The 20782-nt window shown below is 30.6% G+C and overlaps 2 protein-coding genes across 2 annotated transcripts; both read right to left on the bottom strand.

Moving 5' to 3' along the window:
• Positions 1-4882: 4882 nt before the first annotated feature.
• LOC111294983 (uncharacterized) lies at positions 4883-7293 on the bottom strand. Its single transcript, XM_022888296.2, has one exon. It carries the CDS (start codon positions 6432-6434, stop codon positions 5181-5183), a length of 1254 nt encoding a protein of 417 aa, XP_022744031.2. The 5' UTR covers positions 6435-7293; the 3' UTR covers positions 4883-5180.
• Positions 7294-8540: 1247 nt separating this feature from the next.
• Positions 8541-10557, bottom strand: LOC111294182 (peroxidase A2-like). The gene is made up of 4 exons (XM_022887387.2): positions 10057-10557; positions 9767-9958; positions 9454-9619; positions 8541-9289 (listed from the first exon to the last, which is right to left on the bottom strand). The coding sequence occupies exons 1-4, from the start codon at positions 10273-10275 to the stop codon at positions 8871-8873; spliced, it is 996 nt and encodes a 331-aa protein (XP_022743122.1). The 5' UTR covers positions 10276-10557; the 3' UTR covers positions 8541-8870.
• Positions 10558-20782: the final 10225 nt, after the last annotated feature.

Raw genomic sequence — 20782 nt, 5'->3', positions numbered from 1 at the left:
CCTGGCATATGACCTGATGAGGGATGAACCCTAAAAAGAGGGGCCTAGAGATGGCGGCAGCAGCAGGAGTAGTTGACCCACTAATAGAAGTTGATGAGAGAAAATGAGGCTATTGATATCAGCTTGATGTATGTGCGCAAAGGCCAAGAAGGGGTGTCAATTTTTGCAATGATCATCTTCTCTCTGAATGTGCTGTGGGGTTTGCTTGTTTCTGCCTCAAATGAAATCTCAATCCTTTTTATCTATCCCGTTCTCGTAGGTCATTTTGCTCTTTTTTTTTTTAATAAATATTCCCTCTCTTAGAAAAATTATCAACATTAAAAAGTAATTTTATTATAATATTTATTGACGGAGGAAAATGAACATTCAGTTTGGTTACTTTAGACAGAAAATTTTAAACAAGAAAACCCGGTTAGCTTTGTTATTTTTATTTTTCAACGGATGATAACTTTGATCTCAAAAGTTGGTCTAAGTGCAGCTTTTCAATATGGATTTGGATGGATCATAAAAGCTTTCAACAGCAGCTACTATTTGATTCAACTGTTTCTTCTTTTATGGTGTAAAAAATAAATATAGATAATATATAATGCACCTACACAAGTAAAGTTATTTTCAAAGATTAAGTAATACATTTTTTTTATTAATCGATATTTGATTTTTATGAGAATCACTTTTAAAATAAAATATTAAAAATCAATTTGATAGAAAAAATTTCCTTAAGATCACATAAAAAAATATATCAAGTGCAAACAAAACTTGAAAGTACTATTAATTGTATTATAATAAAAAAATATTTGATATGCATTAATGATAAATAATTATATGAATACTTTTTAAACAATTTCTATATATTTCAAAATAACTATTTTTATTTTTAAGCAGAAATAAGATCAAACCAATACATTTTTATTTAAAAATAAATAAATTTTGCTCTTTCGAACAAGGAATACATATATTAATAACTTGAATCAAATACACAAATGTGAGCCGTTTATAACATAGCCAAAACTTGTGTGGCTGTAGCATAAATCTAGCTAGGAAGATAAATAATAATAATAATAATAACCTAATGGGAAAAAGTTGAAGATTTGAAAGGGAAAAAAAAGGGATTTCTGTCATTTTGCTATTCAAAAGTGTTGGTCATTGGATGATAAAAGAGAATCAATAATATAGTGGTGATGATAATCACTAATCAGGATGCATAATCAAATAAAATCTTGAAATAATGAGGAATAATTATGGAGTAAGTGCAACACCATTACAAATTAGATACATAAAAAAAAATAGCATAATGATTTCATGCTCATTGTTTTGTTGCTCAATTGAATAACAATAAGCTCATCACAAAAATCATGTTTGGCACTCTATATTATTATCTTTGGACTAATGAGCTGATTAGTTGTGTAACATTATAACCCTACTTAATTTAGATTTTTGAAACATTGTAAGCCCCACTAACACATAAGTAAGATCACCCACTTTTAAGATAAAGTCAAATGATTAAAGGCAGAACATCATATAATTTGAATAAAATTTTAAATTCAAACCATATTTATTCTCTAAAAAATGTATTGAACTTAAAACTCTAAATGGTTTTTATGCTGCTTAATCTTATTTTCAATTAGATGACATATAATTAATGTAATTTAATCTAATTATGCCTTGTCGCAATTATACGAAATAATAAAAAAAAATGAAAATCTTTTAAGTTTTATGTTATAGTCTTATTATATATAAATTTGATTGAGTTTTATATTAATTAATTAATTTATAATACAATTCTATCGTGTATAACAAAATAAAAATAAAATAAAAATAAAAATTAAGAATACAACATAGGCATTCTTCTGTGAAATTTCAGGAATAATATATATATATATATATATATATATTTATTTAGGAATTTCAGCAAAAAATTATTTTATTAGTATTTCTTGTAATTAGAATAATTATAAATAGAGTATAATAAAGCCATGGTTTCATACTATCATTTTACATGATTGCAGACTCACCTAAGCCTATGCCCGAAAAGCAATTTAGTTGGACAAATAATTGGTTTATTTATTTTATGATTTTAGGCAGATGTTGAAAGCAAATTAAAGAAAAGATAGAGGTAACTGGGCACGCAAGCAACCCCTGGAATGGAAGGATATTGCATGTTCTCTTCCTATAGACATAATCATCAAGCATTTTGCCATGCTTTCTTTCATTATCATAATCATCACAAACCATAATCGTCATCATCATCGTCGTCGATCATTTCTCATGTCCCATTTCTCTTCCTTGGATGCTGCTTGATGCTGAAAAAGTAGGGGACAAAAGACCCTAAAAATAAAGCATTTTAGTGAGAAAGTGATGATAATCGTGAACATCTAGACCGACCAAACTCATATCTAGTATTAATAATTTATATTTATTTTAATTTGATTTGTTTAATATTTTAAATTTCAAAAATTTTTTTAAATCGAATCAAAATAAAAAAAATAAATTTTAAATTTATCAATTAAACTTAATTTATATAAAAAAATATTAATTTTTTTAAAAGTGTGTAACAATAAAAATCCATGTATATATAAATTAATATAATTATAATATTTTAATTATATATATTTTATTTGGGTTGTATCAAATTATCTCAGACTTTATTTTTTTTATTCAACATTTTGTCTTAAATTTAAATGAATTTAAAAATTCTATCCAAATTAATTCAATTAATTTTAATTTTTTATTTAAATTTTTTTAAAATTTGAATGAATCTTCATATATAGACAAATAATCAAATCCTTAAACAGGAGTATCTTTTATCATAGACTTAATAATAATTTAATGTTTTATAGGCTAATCAGATCCATGTGTGAATTTTTCCACTTTCCCCTAAGTTTGAAAATCGATCTCCTAAAAAGTTAATTGTTCCATCCTTCGAAACTCACGCCTTCCTAATTAAAAGTTTAATATTGTCTTAAACTAATAACTATTTTTCTTGGTTTTTTTTTTGAATATAGTGAAGAGTATTTTTTAAGTTTTGCTTGTGTTTGACCCGTTCTTTTGATAATTACAACTTGTTTTAAAACTGATGATGAGAAATGTTGACCGTTGAAACATGGATGGATGCCATCAATCATTCTATTTGTATCAACCAATCATTAATTTCATACCCATATTTTTCGAACTTTTAATACTTTTTTCCACTGTTGTTATCATATTCAACCAGTCATGCCCGTAATCTTCCTTGAAATTTCGAGACCACTAAACATGTCTTGTTTCTCTTCTTACCCTTTTTGTAATTTGAAATTACCATTAAATTTCTTTTTATGTTATAGTTCAATATTCAATTTTATTACTATACTTTAATTTTATAAATTTTTAAATAAAAATAACAGAATTAAAATATTTTATAGAATATTCAATTTTGATCAATTCTGATACTTTTTATCTAAAAATTACTAATAAAGTTTACTTTAATCATTAAATTTTTAAACATTAAGACTCTGGTGTGTAATGTTTATTATGGTCTCATCAATTTTCTCTTTTAATCTAGATTTTCATTAATTTTTATAAAAAATACAACTATGGCTATAAATAATTTAGGGTTTTACCTAAATTCACTCTACATTTTACCACTTTTTTTTTTTTTTTTTGTTATCAAATTGGGAATATGAAATTATATATACCGACCACTTGCAATAAATTCAGATGGGTGACATCATTAATTAAGAATTAATGCCAGGTAGAGTCAAAATAAAGATTTTAGTTGGTAATTGTCTTTGATTAATATCCAACATATCGTTAAAGGCAAATTATTATCCTTGACTTTAGAAGAAAGTATTTTAATAAAAAATTTAAAATTTAATTAATTAATTATTTATTTAATCATTATTAAGGGTATTTAATAAATTTAAAATTTAAATTTTAGCGACTGTAATTTTTTTATTACTAGACCACAATCTTTTTTGTCCAAAAAAATGCCGCTACAGATTTGTATTCTACTTTAATTTTTGTAGGTATATTTTGCTGAGGAGTAAAATAGGATAGGAAAAGATGTAAAAAATGTAAAGTTGGCTATGGAAACCAGAAAGTGAAAAATGTGGGCGCATTACGAGGAATGGGCTGCTTGATTCATATGTCTACCTCGTTTCCCCCATTTTCTGATAAGCTGGACATGTTAAACAGGCCCAAACTCCCTTCAGCCTAATCACTTGAAAGCCCAATATCTTCATATTTTTATTAGTTTTTGTAGCAAGAACAAGAATAATGAAAAAACACCCAAGCATTTGACCCAAATCCCAATAATAAATGCAGATATCCATTATTTAATGAAGTGACCCATGCTTCCCATTAATAAAAAAAAAAAAAGGAAAATATTATTAGTCTTGTTATTTTTGTTTGATTGTAACATCTTATTTATGAATTAATTGATTTATTCACGAATTGGTAAATCTTATTTTTAAATTATCTAATAATCATGTCAAAAAATATCTTATTTTAAAATAAAATTGGTGGAATGACTAAAAATATCTAAGGAAAATCTGAAGAATATTTTTGACAAAGAAAGAAAAATGTAATTATGCAAGTTTTTGCTGGGTTAGGATTTGGGAGGAGTGGTGGGTTATCCGAAGAAATTTCCAGATTAATATGATTGTTGCAGGATTTTGGGGGTACATAAGGAAGAATTCCAAATTGGTAATTGGGACAGGTGGAGCATCTTATATAGATGTTAAAAATGGATGAACTTAAAACAAATTGACAACCAACATCTTTGGTTGATATGACAAAATGCGTAGTCACGTGAAATACATATGAGAAATTAAATTTTGGAGGAGAGGAAGAGTAATAGCTTTAGCAGATTTCCTTTACAGAAAAAAATGAAGAAAGAGAAGACATATGAAAGCAAAGATAATCATATATATGAAGCTTGCATGCCTATGTACAGCGAGAAAAGATGGGTCAACTAGCTCCGTACAATTTTGTTTTGCCATAGAGCATGAAGGACGGACCCTTATGAAAGGGTGATTACAATTCGATTCACATAATGTGGAGGATGACATATTTGAAAGCTTTATGATCACCCATAAATATGGAAGCTCAATTCTTTGTAAACTAAAAGCAATTAAATGGAATGCAGTAAAACAATTGTCGACCAGTTCCAGGTCACGAGATAATGGTAAAATTCTTTCTAGCCCCTAGTTCTGTCGTCTCCTTCTATGCGCACGAGAGTCGCCACTGTCAACATCTGAAACCCTTGAAGCATCATTTCTTCTTCCAGAAGATGAAGCTGAAAGTGATACCACTGAGTCTATTTCAGCAGCAGTGTCCATTTGACTCTCCGAGTTTATTATAGCAGCAATGCTTGAGAAAGAATCTCTATCATCAACTGCTGGTGGCTGCTCCTGATTTCTTTCTGCCGGGTTGCTTCGGATATATGCCTCAACTAACCTTTCTGCTGAACTCAAGGCAGATGACGGAGAAGTAAATCTTGCAGATCTTCGCAAATGTGATTCTCTTTGATGGAACAAAGAATGAATCCGGGACGACATAACATCGATACCAGTTGTGCTGCTAGGCGTCAAGTCAACATCACCGAGGGACACAATTGCATTTTGCTCTACACGCAATCCGCGAGATGTCAAAATCCTGTCAAGAATGGAATTAGTTCTTTCCGTAGTTTCCCGGCCACCATTGGCTTCCCGTGATGGAGTTAGGTCGTGGGTCAAATCAAATCTGCTTCCGAGGCGGCGAATCATCTCCTCTGGGAGATTTAAAGCGGTCCTTTGAATAGTTTGCCTCCAACTGTCCACCCGCCGTGCAGTAGGCCGAGGAGGGATCTTAATACCCAAGTCCTCTTCTGGCACATTGGTAATGTTCCCCCGACCATAAATTGGGGTCAGAGTTTTATCTGTCACCTCTCCTTTGCAGACAGGACATTCCTTTGCATCTGAATGCACATGTAACCATCGGTAGAGGCAAGACCAACAAAACAAGTGACCACAACAAGTTACAACAGGTTCCCGAGCCAAATCCAGGCATATGTTACAATCAAAAAAACTCCCGTCATTGCTAACACCCTTCTCAAGATCAACCTTTTTCTCTGAAACCTCATTTTCTAAAAATCCATTGGTATTTTCACATGCTTTGGGCACATCACTCGTTCTTTCCTCTGCAGCAACACTGCCCTCACCTGCCTGCAACGCACTCACATTGCCTGAATTCCCCATAAATTGATCCAATTCCACAGAGAGGTTCTGAGTTGCAGCAGGATTTTGATCCTGCCGCCATCTCCCCCTCGTACGCCTAACAGCTTCTCTAATCCTACCAGACGGGTTATCAACCAAATCATCCCAATTTGCACCTTCATTCGACACTGATCCTGACCCTGTCTCAGGAGCAGGACCCAGATTCAAATCCAGGTTCATTGTATCAGGTGCTTCCTCACCCATGACAAATGCTTCGAAAAACCCTTCTTTTAAACCCTCCTAACAATTTTCACAAGTTGAAGCTACCCAGATATAACAACCTTAAATTTACCCTAACATTAAAGAAACCAATATCACAGACACAAAACTAAACAAACCCAAATCATAAAAAATCCTCAATTTTACCCTAAAAACCAATAAAAATTCGTTTATCACAAATTCATCAAACCCAACAAGTAAAACACTAATTTCATCAAAAATATCAAGAAACCCAGATCTAAAGCCTCAATTTTCAACCTCCCTAACCCAAAGAAACCAAGCTTTATGTCATCAAGAAGGTGACTTTAAAGACAAACAAATAAACATCGAAAATTTATACTAAAAATGAGACTTATAGAAGAAAAAGAAGAACCCGGCTATAACAGCTGACGATCTTGACCACGAAACTCGGAGCTTTTTAAGTGCTCTGAGTCGCTGAGTTGGATGATGGGAGCTGTTTCTGGGTTGAGTTGGGTTCGACTTGACTCGCCATGAATTGTTATCTTCTTTGGTCAGCGATCTTTCATGTTGCTTAGAGAGAAGATAGGGAAAAAATTAAAAAGAAAACGAAAAAAAAAATTTATGAGGGAAATTTCGAGAGAATTCAAGGAAGGAGAGAGAAAGAGAAGAAGATGGAGGGAGGATTCTGTGTAGTTATGCATATTTTTGTAATCTATGATTGGGTTTGAATCATCGGCAATGATGACTAGAGCAGATATATGATGATGACGTGGCACAATTAAAGGAGGAATAATGAAAGATTATAAGCTGCCAAATGCTGTATTCTATATAATTCCAACAGACATTACAGCAGCGCATGGACTAAGATTTTTCTTCTCAATTTATGCATGGAATAAGGTTTGTTTATCTCATTTGTGCTTTTAAAATACTTAGACTAACATTTTGTCTTTTGTTGGAATTTAATGAGCATGATAAAAAAAATTGCATTTATAATTTTAATCTCTTCAACAAGACATATATATATATATATATTTTAGTGAAAAAAGTTTATTATTATTAAAAATCTAAAAATTTCTTTGGTGCTAAATGGTGAGATTTGGTACTGATAATGCTCTCTCATGTTAAAAAGGAGGCCAAAGAAAAAAAAATTTAATAATTATTCAAACTTTTATAATTTTTATTACAATCAAATAAGTTTTTAAATATTTATTTTTATCAATTAAATTCTTATTAAATAAAAATTAGTTAATTGTCAATACTAATTTTTATTTAATCAAAATAAAAATAGATATTTAAGGATTTAATTTGATAAAAATAAATGTATAAGGGTTTAATTGATATGAAATAGAAATTTTAAGATTTAATTTATTGAAATAAAATATCAAATACTTGAATGATTATCAAATTTTTGTTGGAAGTTTTTTTTTTTTTTTAACTCTTTTTCCTAAAAAGAATGAATCTAAAATTATATTTGTGAGGCAAGGAAATGATTTCTCTATTGGGATTTTAATTTAGCCCTATTTATAATCTAAAAATAATTTTTATTGCACATATAATGTATTATATTTGCAAATGAATTTTAATGTAGAATTCTTATGAAATTAAATTGAATTCCATTTCCATTTGACACAAACATAGTAACTTTTTTATATCAAGTTACTGTATCAAAAAAAAATTATAATATAATTATCAATTAACACATCAACATATATAATTGAATAAATTTAATATAAATTGAATTAACACTCCGTATGATGAGAAACCTACTTTAAATTTGGAACTTAGATTTCAAGATATTTTCTTGACTGTTAAGACAAGACCTCATTAGTGAAAACAAACATACCTTAGTTCTACTTCAACTTGAAATGTTCTGGGATATATATTTTCTATATGTAGTAATGTTTTTATTCCATGTTTCATTTCTCACATGGTGAGTCAATTCATGTTTCATCTTTTCTTTTTTTTTTTTTTTTCATTTTTCTTACAGGATTGATCTGATTTGAACGAGCGGCTGCAGAGCAGATGAGGCCTTGGCCGCATTTTGATGAAAAATTTGACAAGTCTTGGATGAGACTAATTGATAATTTGAGAATGGATTTAGATGTTTTCCCTACTTTCTCAGCAAGTGGTGCAGTCAAAACATAGAAAGATGGATATATAAGAATCAAGTTGTGGCAGGTGCCTGGTCCTTGTTACAATAATAATTTCATTAAAAGTTTTTTCAACAATTTATCTTTTACAGGCACACCCTGGTCACAGATATTCCACTCCTAGATCAAACTTCACATAATACAAACATGATAGGCTTCCATTATTTTGTGATTTCAGCTTTGATTCTTAATAAAATAAATCCATTTGCTTTTTTCTTAATAAAATACTCTTGACCTTGCTTGCTATTTAACTAGGTAGCAACTCCTATTAATTAATCTTGTGTCTATATAGATTTCAGAGGTCGATTAACTAACTTCCATTAACCTTCTTACAATCTGATCTGATCTCTCCATTGCTTCCTGTTAATGGGCTGATATTCCCCATATTTATCATTGACTGAGCAAAGCTTTGAAAGAATGCTGTTTGGTTACTGCTGAAGGTGTTGACAATGGAGATTGTGGGAGCCCCACTTGTTGAAAACAACTCTTGGTCTGATTGGAGAAGGCCCTGATTGTTTTGAAGGTTGCTAAAATAGTTATTGTCAAATGTATCAGGAGTGGTGGGATCAAGATTGGCAACATTGAATCCGCTTCCAGACTGGGGACAGATTTGTTGGAGGGTAGTCAAGTATGATGAATTGAGTGTTGGGTCAGGATTGCCTGTTCCACTGAAATTGTATAGCCTGTTACTGAATAATCTGCACTGAGCACGTCCAAAAGTGTGTGCACCTACATAATTACAGATGGAAAAATTAACAATCAGATTGTGTTTCAGTCACTCAAGAGTCTAGTGAGAATGTAAATGTTAATATCTGCGCCTGTAAATAACATACAGTTGATGTCGAATTCTATGCATGCTCTTTTAGCTATTATTAGAAGACATGAATAATTACCAGATAATGCGACGAGATCATTGGTGTTTAGCCCGACGGCAGAGAACTTGGCAGTGATGTTGCTTAAGCTTTCAAACGGAGAGGGAATGGACGAATTAGCTCCAGCTTGGTTTGCTGTCAAACTGTCTCTTCTCCCCAGTAGTGCGGTCCATGATGGACCTCCTTGCTTCAAGCACAAGGCCGTATAATATGTGAGCTAGCTAGAATCTCGATATCCATTTAATGGTTTGAAAATTTTCTAGGTTTTATTAATTTATCCAGTTTCCATAATTGAAGAAAGAGTTAATGACAAGAATTCAAGTTTTTGGATTACCGAAGAAACAGAAGCTTCAGCAGCAAGGGCCAGAATGTCTGCACAAGAGACAATGCCAGGACAAGAGTTTTCAAGAGCAGTTTTGATGTTATCGACAACGTTAAAGCCTCGGGTCGAGTTGGTATTTGGAGCAGCATCTTTCTCGCTCTGTATGTTGGCGCTGTTGTCTAACAAGATTGAACCATCACATCCCTGCGATAAAATCAACATAAAGGAATCAAATAAAAATAAAACTTTCAGTACTTGAGACAATTGATATACAAATCATAGACTTGGGAGCTTGAATTTACATTGACAAAGCAATCATGGAAATGCAAACGAATAAGGCTGGCACCAATCCGAATATCAGACTGCAAAGCCTGCTGAATAACACTGCGAACGATGCTAGACGCATTGGGGCATGTGGTATCATAAAATGTAGCATTCAATTGAGCTTTTGATTGAAAAATCAATGATGTCAGAAAGATAGTTGACAAGAAAAAGGAAGAGTAGGCAATTGAAGAGAACATTGTGGTTTCTTAGTCTGTGAATGCATGATGACTTCCATCTAGCCATTATATATAGAAAACTTTCACGCGTCAATCTCTACTTCATCCATATAGCTTACTATATAAGTTTTTTTCCTTTTTTTTTTTCTCTCTATCTTTATAGTAATTTCAAAGTTGATTTGGTCATTGATTTCTTTTTCTTATTTGGCCCATTTCTCTCTTTCCCTTTCACTTTCGCGTGTATGCACACACACAATTAAAGGGTTTGGAGTTTCTAATTAACACTACAAACTTTATGGATTCAAATCCTATCAAATGCCAAATGGAAGCAAATAAATAAATAAAAAGTATATTTCTTCACCGACAAAACTTGTAGAAAATATGCATATTTGCCTCTGTTTAACTGAATTTTCTTTGATTAAGTCTCAAGTAAAAATTGGCTGAGAAATGTTAAACAAAAGCTCTAAAAGTCAATAATGGTTGGTACTACAATTAATCAACATTAAAGGCTTTCTCTGATAAAAATCAATGAACCATGCATGTCGGAGAACCAGGTATATTAGCCTAGTGCTCGATTGAATCCACTAATCACGGCATGAATTTGGCAAATTTTCACACAAATTGAACTTTTTGTCACCTCGAATGGCTAAGAAACCCAGAAACTTGACTTCAACATGATGCAACAGCAATGGTAAAACGTAAACATTTTACTTTTCAGCCTAACAAATTAAAGTTTATTGTCTCAGAATCAAAGATGTAAAGCAAGTGATCTTGGCAAGTTTTGTCAGGATTGTGAAACCACTAGACCAAATTGTTGACATGACATCTGATTCCTTTGACGCAATGAAATTTCTTAGTAGCTTTTCCCTTGTTTTTCCGCAATCCCGAGGGGGGTGGTGGAGAGGCTTCTGCTCTTCATAATGTTTATCCTTTGAATTATTATATAAAACAATATGTGACTCTTTTTTTCTTTCTGCCTTAAAGTGTAAGGAAATTAGAAATCAAATATTAGACAAAAAAATAGGATTATGAAAATGACTGTAATATTTTGTTTTAACCAAGATTTGATGAAAGCTAGAAGGAAATTGTTGCTTGCCATATGTAAAATGTTGAACGATCTTATTTCTACATCCTGGAAGGCCTTACGTGCCATTTGCGCATTGAAGGACCTGAAAGGAGACGTGCCGGAAGCCTGGAACCAAGTGAGATGGCAACCGGCCTGATAAACAGAGGAGATCATTACATAGCACGAAATGCATGTAATTTTCAGTTACGTGATTCTTTAGTAGTGGAATATAGCCATATTAGTATCAACTATCAATCAATCAATCTATAAGTAGCTATATTATGACGAGAGAATGGATGAAATACTTAAAAAATCACCATCAGAAACCATAACTCTTCCTCAAAATGTTCTCATATGCATATTCCAGTTTCATGCAGTTTTCTTCTTCATTGTTGGAATTCAAGTTTTAATGGGCTGCTTCTTCTTATATCTAGCTGCTCTGAGTCAATACCAACCCATATCGGAAAATTTTAATAGGCCGTACCGAATAGTTTATTTTGAGCGTATGTTTCTGTGCTTCCTCGAGCCACCATTGTAGAAAGTGGCAGAAAAAGGGTAATATGATTGTTGTATATATAATAATTCCCAGAAAGGTTCGTGCCATGCCTCAAAAATTGCAATCAGCATTTCAACAGCCACTTGCAAAGGACCCAAGTCTATGTTTGGTAAGAGTAGTTGGCACTTTACAGCAAACTTTGAATAGAAGGGCTTGCTTGACCACAAATTCAGCCAATCAGCTGATTTAATACACACCAAAGTAGTGGGAATATACTAATTTTTGAAGAACATGAGATTAGATGCATCTCATGGCAGGCAAGGCAGGGATAAAATATGATAAATGTTCCAGCTTTTGGCACTAAATCTTGATTAATGAAAGAATATACAATGTCTCTGATTTGTATCCACCTAGCCATGAGTACAAATTTACAAATAGTAAATTAATGGTGTAATTAACAACTGCAATTGCTCTGGTGTGTGGATTTTCTGAAGTTGCATGTACGCGTTCTCATTAAGAGAATAATTCAAATCCAAAGATTGCAAATCACAGTGAATGAATTGATAATACAAAAATGGTATGTTTTTAATTTGAATATTGAAGCTTCCTCCTGGTTGGTATAGATGGTCCTCGTTTTTTGATAATTCATATCATTATTTTGAAACATTTTAATATTGAGTGAGCTATTGACTTATACATCTGAACTTCACACACACACACACATATATATTTTGATAGTAAGGGAAATTTTTTATTACCCAATGAAGCAGTAGAACTGCAACAGAACAACAGTCTTTACAAAATATGCTAACATACTAACAAAAAATAGCAGAATTGAGTCCCCCGCACTACTAAGATATAAATTTACAGAGTCAGCAGCAATGTTTTTAAACCCATGGAATCTCAAACAAACAGCTTTCTTGATGTGATCCAACAATTGAACTTCAGTCTAAGCATTCTAAGCAGTGCAAAGAATGATAGAGATTAAGGCTCTCCCCATAAGCTTCACTAACAGCCTGCTCTAGCCACTCTTTTATGGGCATTACAAAGTTGAAGGGCCTTCTTCCATAGAGAAAAGATGGTCTTTGGTTTCGTATTCCTGTTGGCAGAATTCTGCATTCCTCCTCAACAGATAAACCCCAAGAAGCAAGTCTATCATTAATTCTGCATGGTTCAAGGTCTGAGACCTTATCCTCCCTCTTTTTAGGTACCCAGACCTTAGTTGCTGCCAAAACAGGCTTGTTAGGACAAGCTTTATCAGTACGGCCAAAGATGTAGCAATGCAAGCATTTTTGAGGATGGCAAGCCACTTCTGTTGAGATAGACACCATAGATCCATCTCGCAGCTCCACATCAATGAATCTTGGAATATCTGTCTCAATTTCAAGACGAATCTTGGCATAGGCCAAAAGCAATTGATTAGCAGTATCTTGCCCATATACAGAGGTGTTCCTAGAGCACTAGCAATCTAACTCAGCCCTTTCTTAGTTTATAGCTTTAATGGAACATTCCTAAAATGAAACCAAACAGGTAGTTTAGACATGTTAAATTTCCAAGACTTCATTCCAGGTTCCCATTTCCTAACAATGATAATCTTATTTTGTATATGCCAAGGACCATGTTCAAGCACCCAATCCTTGGACTCAGCATTAGAAAACTGGATCACAAATAGATTCATATCTGCAGGTTTGATCTCAACTGCTCCTTTTCCCCATAATAAATTAAAATGTCTATGAAAAAGGCTGAAATTGCAACTCTTTCAATGAATTGAGCAACATGCGTATTCTGCTATTATAGCACACCTTCCTCAATAAACATCACTGAGTGGTTTCACTGTCATCGTAAAACTTAAACGAAGTTTCATAAGTAAAATCGTGAAGTTTTTTATAAAAAATAAATAAATAAAAAATTTGAATAGATAAATTAATAAAATTTAATGTAAAAATTAAAATTATGTAAAAAAAATTAAAATTATTATTTATAATTCAAATTTAATCGATATTTATTTAACAATAAAAATTATATTAATATTTTTATTAAAAATATCTATTTAATACATATATCAAAATTTTTTTAAATTTTGTACATTTAATTTATATAATAAAATATTTTAATTTTTAATTTTAATTTTAATTTATTTATTTTTAATAAAAAATTTTACGAGTTCTACCAATAAAATTTTATGTAAATTTTTTCCGCTATACATAAGCTATTTAAGTGATAATCACATTTTTCAAAGCCCTTTTTAATTAAAGGTGTAGTGACCAGGTTGAAACTTGAAACCTATTAATGCAATCATCAACATTAATAATAATGGGATAAATAAAGTAACCTTTAACTTATTTTTGCAGCTATGAGAAGCCACTGGGAGACGAGTGTAAATTTTCAAAGCCCTTTTAAAAGGTTATTATTATGATGTTCAAAACCACTTGTCAAAATGCATATTGATTTTTATTCAAATTTAATGACAATTAAAATGTAACCTGTTGGGTGAAATATGGAATCACAATTATTATTAGGAATCTAGAAACCCTCATTTTTTTCTATATTAAAGAAATTGATTTACTTTTTTTTTAACACCATTAAAGCGAAATAAAAAATTTTGAGTAAACAATTTTCTAAGCATATAATCCCCAAAAATCTTTTATTTATTTGAGGAAGAGAGATTGAAACTTTAAATTTTGAGAGTTTATTTCCTCAAATTTCTTTTTTTTTTTTATGAAAATATTTCCTCAAAATTCAAGTAATACAAATAGAAAAGTAGTTAGCTGCTACTAAAAAGGGTTTACATTGAATTTAGTTGGATTAAATAAAGCAATAATGAGTTCACCCCACAAAGTGAGGGCGGCAATGGCAGGCCCAGGAGAGCGCACTGTTAGCTTAGCTGCAAATATCTATGGATAGAGAATTTTCTCTTTTACTACAAAACAAACCAATCGCCATTGGTCTAAACTTGTCCACTGGCAGCGTCGGTAGCCAGTTAATCCCTTTGGCCTTGGATGAGAGCAAGCTCAGCCACACGTGCTTGACCTTTTCCAACCTGACCCCATCGCTTCTACGTTTCTTTCTGTTTCTTCGTGACCAAAGCATTGGTGCAATAGACAAATAAAAAACACAAAAGCAATAAATAAATAAATAAATAAAATTTCTCAAAGGTAAAACAAAATCATTCCAGGGACTGTGAAGCTCTGTATTTTTACTTATTTGTGTCTGAATTAAATGACTGCTATTCAGCTAGCTGGTTGATCTTTATTAATGGCTATGGAATGTTGCTTTTAGTTTTTGTAGTCTTTAAAGTTTTGGGTGCATTATGAGTTTTTTGGTCTCAATCTTCCCTTCAAAGTCCTTGGCTGATCAACCAAACGATGGGGGAAAAGAAAGAAAACGACAGGAAAGTTGCTTTAATATTATGAATTATGAGGCTAAGAACTGCACTCTCCAATGGCGTGCAAAAGGCGCATGTTAGCGTAAAGCAATAATTAAGTAGACCAAGTCTCATGTTTAATTGGTTTTTTTTTTTTTTTTTCAAGGACTAGGAATTAATAATAAGTGTTTAAAAAAAGAAAAGAAACAGAAGTAGTAATAAAAAGTAATCTACAGCTGTTTTCATTTACCCTAGCAACAATTGGAGAGATTTATGCATATGAATTCATTCTTTTGGATTTCCCCTTCTTCATATTTAACTGGAAATTTGGCTCCATGTTCAGGCGGTGCACATTAGCACTTAAAGATGGTCCCCATATATTTCTTTTTGGTTTTTCTTTTTGCATATACTGTGCTACCCATTATTCATCTTTGCCCTTGGTGCAACTATGTCCTCCTTTTTCTTTTCCTGGTCCAGTTTGTTGGATGTGAATACAAATGAAGTAGTGCGCCTAGCTAGCTCCCTCCTTTATCTATTTCTTAGCAAAGGAAACAGCTTGGCTGTGGGAATATGATTTTAGCCAAAAGATCAGAAGCAGATAAAAGACTAATTTGAAACTGAGAAAAGAGGAGAAATGGGTTCATGACATTAATATCATAGAAACTGAATGAAAATTAGCTTTAAAAAATAAGTTAAAAGCTGCAAATTTTTATCCATATGGAGATACGATGGCGGTTAGAATGAGTCTTTTCTTCTTCTAGGTTAAATGTAAAAGCAGACCGGTAGGGTAACAATTAATTATTCTCAAGGGAAAGGAAGAGAAAAGCATGACTTAAAGATATGGTAAACCAGATAATGAGGAGAAATTAAGGAGCAAAACTTCCAACCTTGCAAAGTTTTGCAATATTAGTGTGTTGCAGGTGATTTTAATTAGTCAAGATTTGATGCTTGTCTTTGCTTCTTTCAATTTCAATAAAAAGAGTATTAAGTTCTGAGTTAGTGCTTGGTGCAACTACATAGGAAGAGATAGAGTAACAGAAGTTGAGAAAATTCGGTGCTCAAACAAGGCAGGCCAGGGGAGAAGACGACGGCTTGCTATATCTAACATTAGGAGATACCCGACATGACTAATTAATTAACTCTGCTGGAAGATGAGAAGTGATCAGTTGGAGCTTTGCTATGAATAAGACCTGAGATATCTGATTGTATGGTAAATGCGGGCAAGATACATAGGCTCCTTGTAGAAAACTGGACCACATTAAGGCTATATATCAGATTACAAAGGAACAGCTTCATTCATATTAGTTTCATGATCACATAAATGGAGCAAGAGAAGCCATTTTCTGGTTTTTCGCTTCTTTCCTATTTCTAGAATTCCGAAACAATTTCATCCACAAGATCAAAAGCTGAAGTGGTTATAATCTCATCATATAAATACACCAAATGAGACGGTAGTGTTTACAGTTCTGATGAGTAAAATTTTCTTGCAAATGAACCAAAGCTGTGAACAAGTGCAAATAATTAAGACATTCTTTCTTTCTTTGTTAGGGTAATCAAATTTCAATCTAATCAATCAGCTGCAGTTTATCTGCTAGTAATTTAACAGGCGACATTCAATTGGAATGAAAAGCAAAGATGTACCCCCTGACTTGACATTTTTGTTGAATTTGGCAACAAAATGTATGTTCATTGCTTGAAAAAAAAAAAAAGATGGTGGACCGCCAATCCCTTTGATATGCTAATTATGTCTTTATATTAGTTGGAATCTTGTTTCAAACCAGTTCAGAAAACAGGTACTTCCATGAATATTGGCGCAACCCAAGCTCTCAGCAAATATGAAATTTTATATATACATATATATATAGTCAGTAATTAATTAAACTGGACACCCAATATTCAATCTTGATCAGGCTTCAATTTCTAAAACAAAATAATCAAATTTATCTTCTGCATCAATTAGTCCAAATTAATAACGTAGGGAAGAAAAAAGAATCAGTTTTCTGTACTTTCAAAAGGCTGTAAATTAATAATTAGCTGAACAATTTCAGTGTTAGGCAGTCTAAACTTGTCAATATAATCTACTCTTAGGATGAAGATTCTTCCCTAAAAATTCCAGTTCTTGTGGGTCCTCGAGTATGACAGGCACGTCCAAATTCCTTCGTAACAACGCCAACAAACTTATACTACTAAGATTATTTAAGAAATGGATAATGTTATGAATGGCCATGAGTTATGATGAAATATTTAATATAATATTTAAATTTTAAAATATTTTAATATAAATTTAAATTATAAATTTATTAATTAATATGATATTTAGAGATTATTTGTGTATAATTATTTAAAATTAATCACGTTAAGAATGAATATCATTTTAATTAATAAATTTATAATTTATGTATCATATTTAAAAATTTTAAAATATAAATACCACATTAAATATTTTATTATTATTTAAAAGTCATTTGTTTCATTACTCGTTTAAAGTATTTATTTATTATCTTTTGAATGGTTAATTCAATTTTGTACACATTACCAATACATATGCATAAATTTTATATAAAATTAAATGTTTTAATTATTTTAAACATGTTCTAAACGATAATTTAATCATACTTAATTAAAAGCATAGATTAGCAACTAATTAAACACATTTTTGGATATCTAAAGCATGCATCTTGATTGAAATTTATTTGTACTCTAATGGAGTAGTGTTTTACTTGAGATATGATCAAGAGTTCGAAAAATACAGTAATTTGAATTATTTAAATAAGATACATAAATTTTTTATTTTTAAATATGCATTGTCTGTAGTTATTATCATCCAAATAAAATTCAAAAGCACTATCCATGATTATATTAAAAAAAAAATTGTTGTACGGTTAAGAGTTAAAGCCTAGACTTAAGATTCTAGCTAGGTTTGACTTCTCGGTGGCGATGAATTGGATATGTTGGGCTTAGCAATATATGGCTTTAAGTGGGCCGATGCAGGAAATACGAAATATGCTAGAGATTTTTTTTTTGGCCCAAAAATAATGGATATGTTAGAACTTGCGTTTATATACTTTGTCTCAAGTTAGAAATTAATCACTTTATTTTCAATTATTTTCCTACTATTCATAAATAGTATGGAAGAAATTAAACAGTAATTTTATTATTAAATAGCTGGTTTTTTTCACACTTTAACATTGCAAAAAAAAAAAGTTAGGAGTAAGAGTGCTATAATGTTCGATTTGTATATCCTATAATGTTATCAATTGTTTGTTACAACAAATCAGAAATTAAATTGCTGGCTATCAAATGCAAACTCCCAATAAGAAAGAGCACTAGCTAGCTATTGCTTAATTAATGTGATTTCACAAAAAAAAAAAAAAATCCTTTTGATCATACTCTCATATTAAAGTTGTTCACGGATGGTTTTAAAAATTTAAATTCGATTTAAAATTATATTTTATTAATAAGTTTTATTTTATTTTATTTTAATATTTTAATATTTAAAAATTTTTGGATCATTAAGCCCAACGAATCGAGTCTTAAGCAAGCTTTTTAAAACATCAACTAGCGATCCAATCTAATCCAACCCATTAATAGATTTATAATCTATTATTTTTGATTAATTCTTCAATTAGTATTTGATATATTATTATTAGAAATTATTAATTTTACAAATGATATTAAGAGATTAACACATGTTTCATTTATATTTTTAATTAATTTTTTTATTTTTTTATTTTTTTATTTTTAATTTATTTTTTTTATTTTTTTAATAAAAAATTATCAAATATTCTATTAATGTACTTTTTTAACTTCACGAGCATATATATATATCCCTTTAGCTATATTTAAAAATAAAAATTTAATAAAAAAAAAAGTGGGATATGTATCATCATATTAAACCTCATTTATGAAGTTAAAAAAAATTTACTAACGATGTATCAAATAATTTTTTTTTAAATATATCATAAAATGTATGTGTTATCTTTTGAATATTGCTTGTGGAATTTAAAAACCCAACTGTCAATATATTTAATAATTTCTCTTAATTCTTATTATTTTATAGGACAATTCTTGTTTTTAAACGTCGTATTCTTTGCCCAGAATCTTCCAAAAAACACATAGCTATCCTATTAAAAGCCGAAAACAACGAGTCATTACTCAATTTATTCTAAAGTACATGAAGTTTATAGGGTTGAATTGTATTTTATATACGTTGCATAATATTACAAGAAGTTTGGGTTTAGAGAAATTGGAATAAGAAAATTGAACTAAAAAAGGGGTAAATTGAAAATGTAGGAAGTTGCTAAATTTTCATCAAGATGTCAAATAAGTCCCTCAATTATGAATGGTTCCAAATAGACCTTAACTCTTAAGTTTCGTGTTATCTTTATCTTTTTGGACAATTAGTTTATATCCTTAGTATAATTTATTTCAATAAAGGATTTAAAATTATTATAGCCACAATACTCTATCTTTTAAAAAAAAACTTGTTTGTTTCTAGTGAATAAAACTCATCATAGGCCTTTAAATCTAATGGCTTAATAGGTTATTTACCTTAAAAGATAGAGAATGTGACCAATTTGGACAGATAAAACAAGAAAATAAATTAATGAAAAGAATACTAGATTTAATTTTTTAGTTATAATTTTATTTCTCAACCCACTTTGCAATAGTCAATGTATAAAAAGTTTAAGGATATCATCCAATTATACATTAATGGTGAAGTTCACCGAGTTCCTAAGTGAGTTATAAGTACTTTTCTTTTTTAAATATATACTTTTGTTACATGTTTGTTTGGTCAAATATCTATCTTAATTTTGTTAGTTACATAATTAAATTAATTTATGATAAACACCCAACTATACTAATTATAAAATTTAATTAAAATTGTATACAATAATAGCAATAATAATAATAGTTTATGTGAATAAATTTTAAAATTTAAATTTTTATAAACCGTTTTTTTAAATATCATGCATATTTTTTATAATTATATTAATTTTTTCTTTTTATATTCTAAAAATATTGTAATCTTCTAATATATACTGTTGATAAGATCTAAAATGTATGAAATAATTTTTCTAAACTTAAGAAAAGAAGGGCTAATTTTAAAATAACTACAAGTTGAAGTGTTGAACACCAACCTATATCTATCTTAGATTAAGGAAAATAAAGAAAAAATTATAAAATGAGAATTAAAATTAATAAAAAAAAGGGAATTATCAAAATTTGAAGGAAAAAAAGACTATAAAAGTTGAGTTAAAACTTAAAATTAAAAAGGGTCATCATCTGAGTCGTTGGTGTTAGAGAGGAGAAGGAGAGGGACCCACCAATCTCATCTATAAAGTATAAACGATAAAACTACCCACTCCCATCATTTTGTATTCTCAACCCAATTCCACCCTGGCATCCTCCGTACCCTGTCCACATCACCTTCTACTGATTCCTCCACCGCCTACCTTCTCATCCGGTAACCTCCCCAGTACACGTGCCCCTCACGTGCATTCCCCTCTCTTCTTTCTGTATTGCAACGAATAAAAGTTAGAGAGACAAAAAAATACTTGATATTTTATTACAATTATTATTTTTTTTATTATTTGTTTGT

The sequence above is a fragment of the Durio zibethinus genome, chromosome 14 (assembly GCF_047325235.1).
Source record: "Durio zibethinus cultivar Kanyao isolate XHJ-2024 chromosome 14, ASM4732523v1, whole genome shotgun sequence".
Taxonomy (NCBI): domain Eukaryota; kingdom Viridiplantae; phylum Streptophyta; class Magnoliopsida; order Malvales; family Malvaceae; genus Durio; species Durio zibethinus.
The sequence above is the reverse complement of the archived record's forward strand: the minus strand, read 5'-3'. Positions and strand labels throughout refer to the sequence as shown.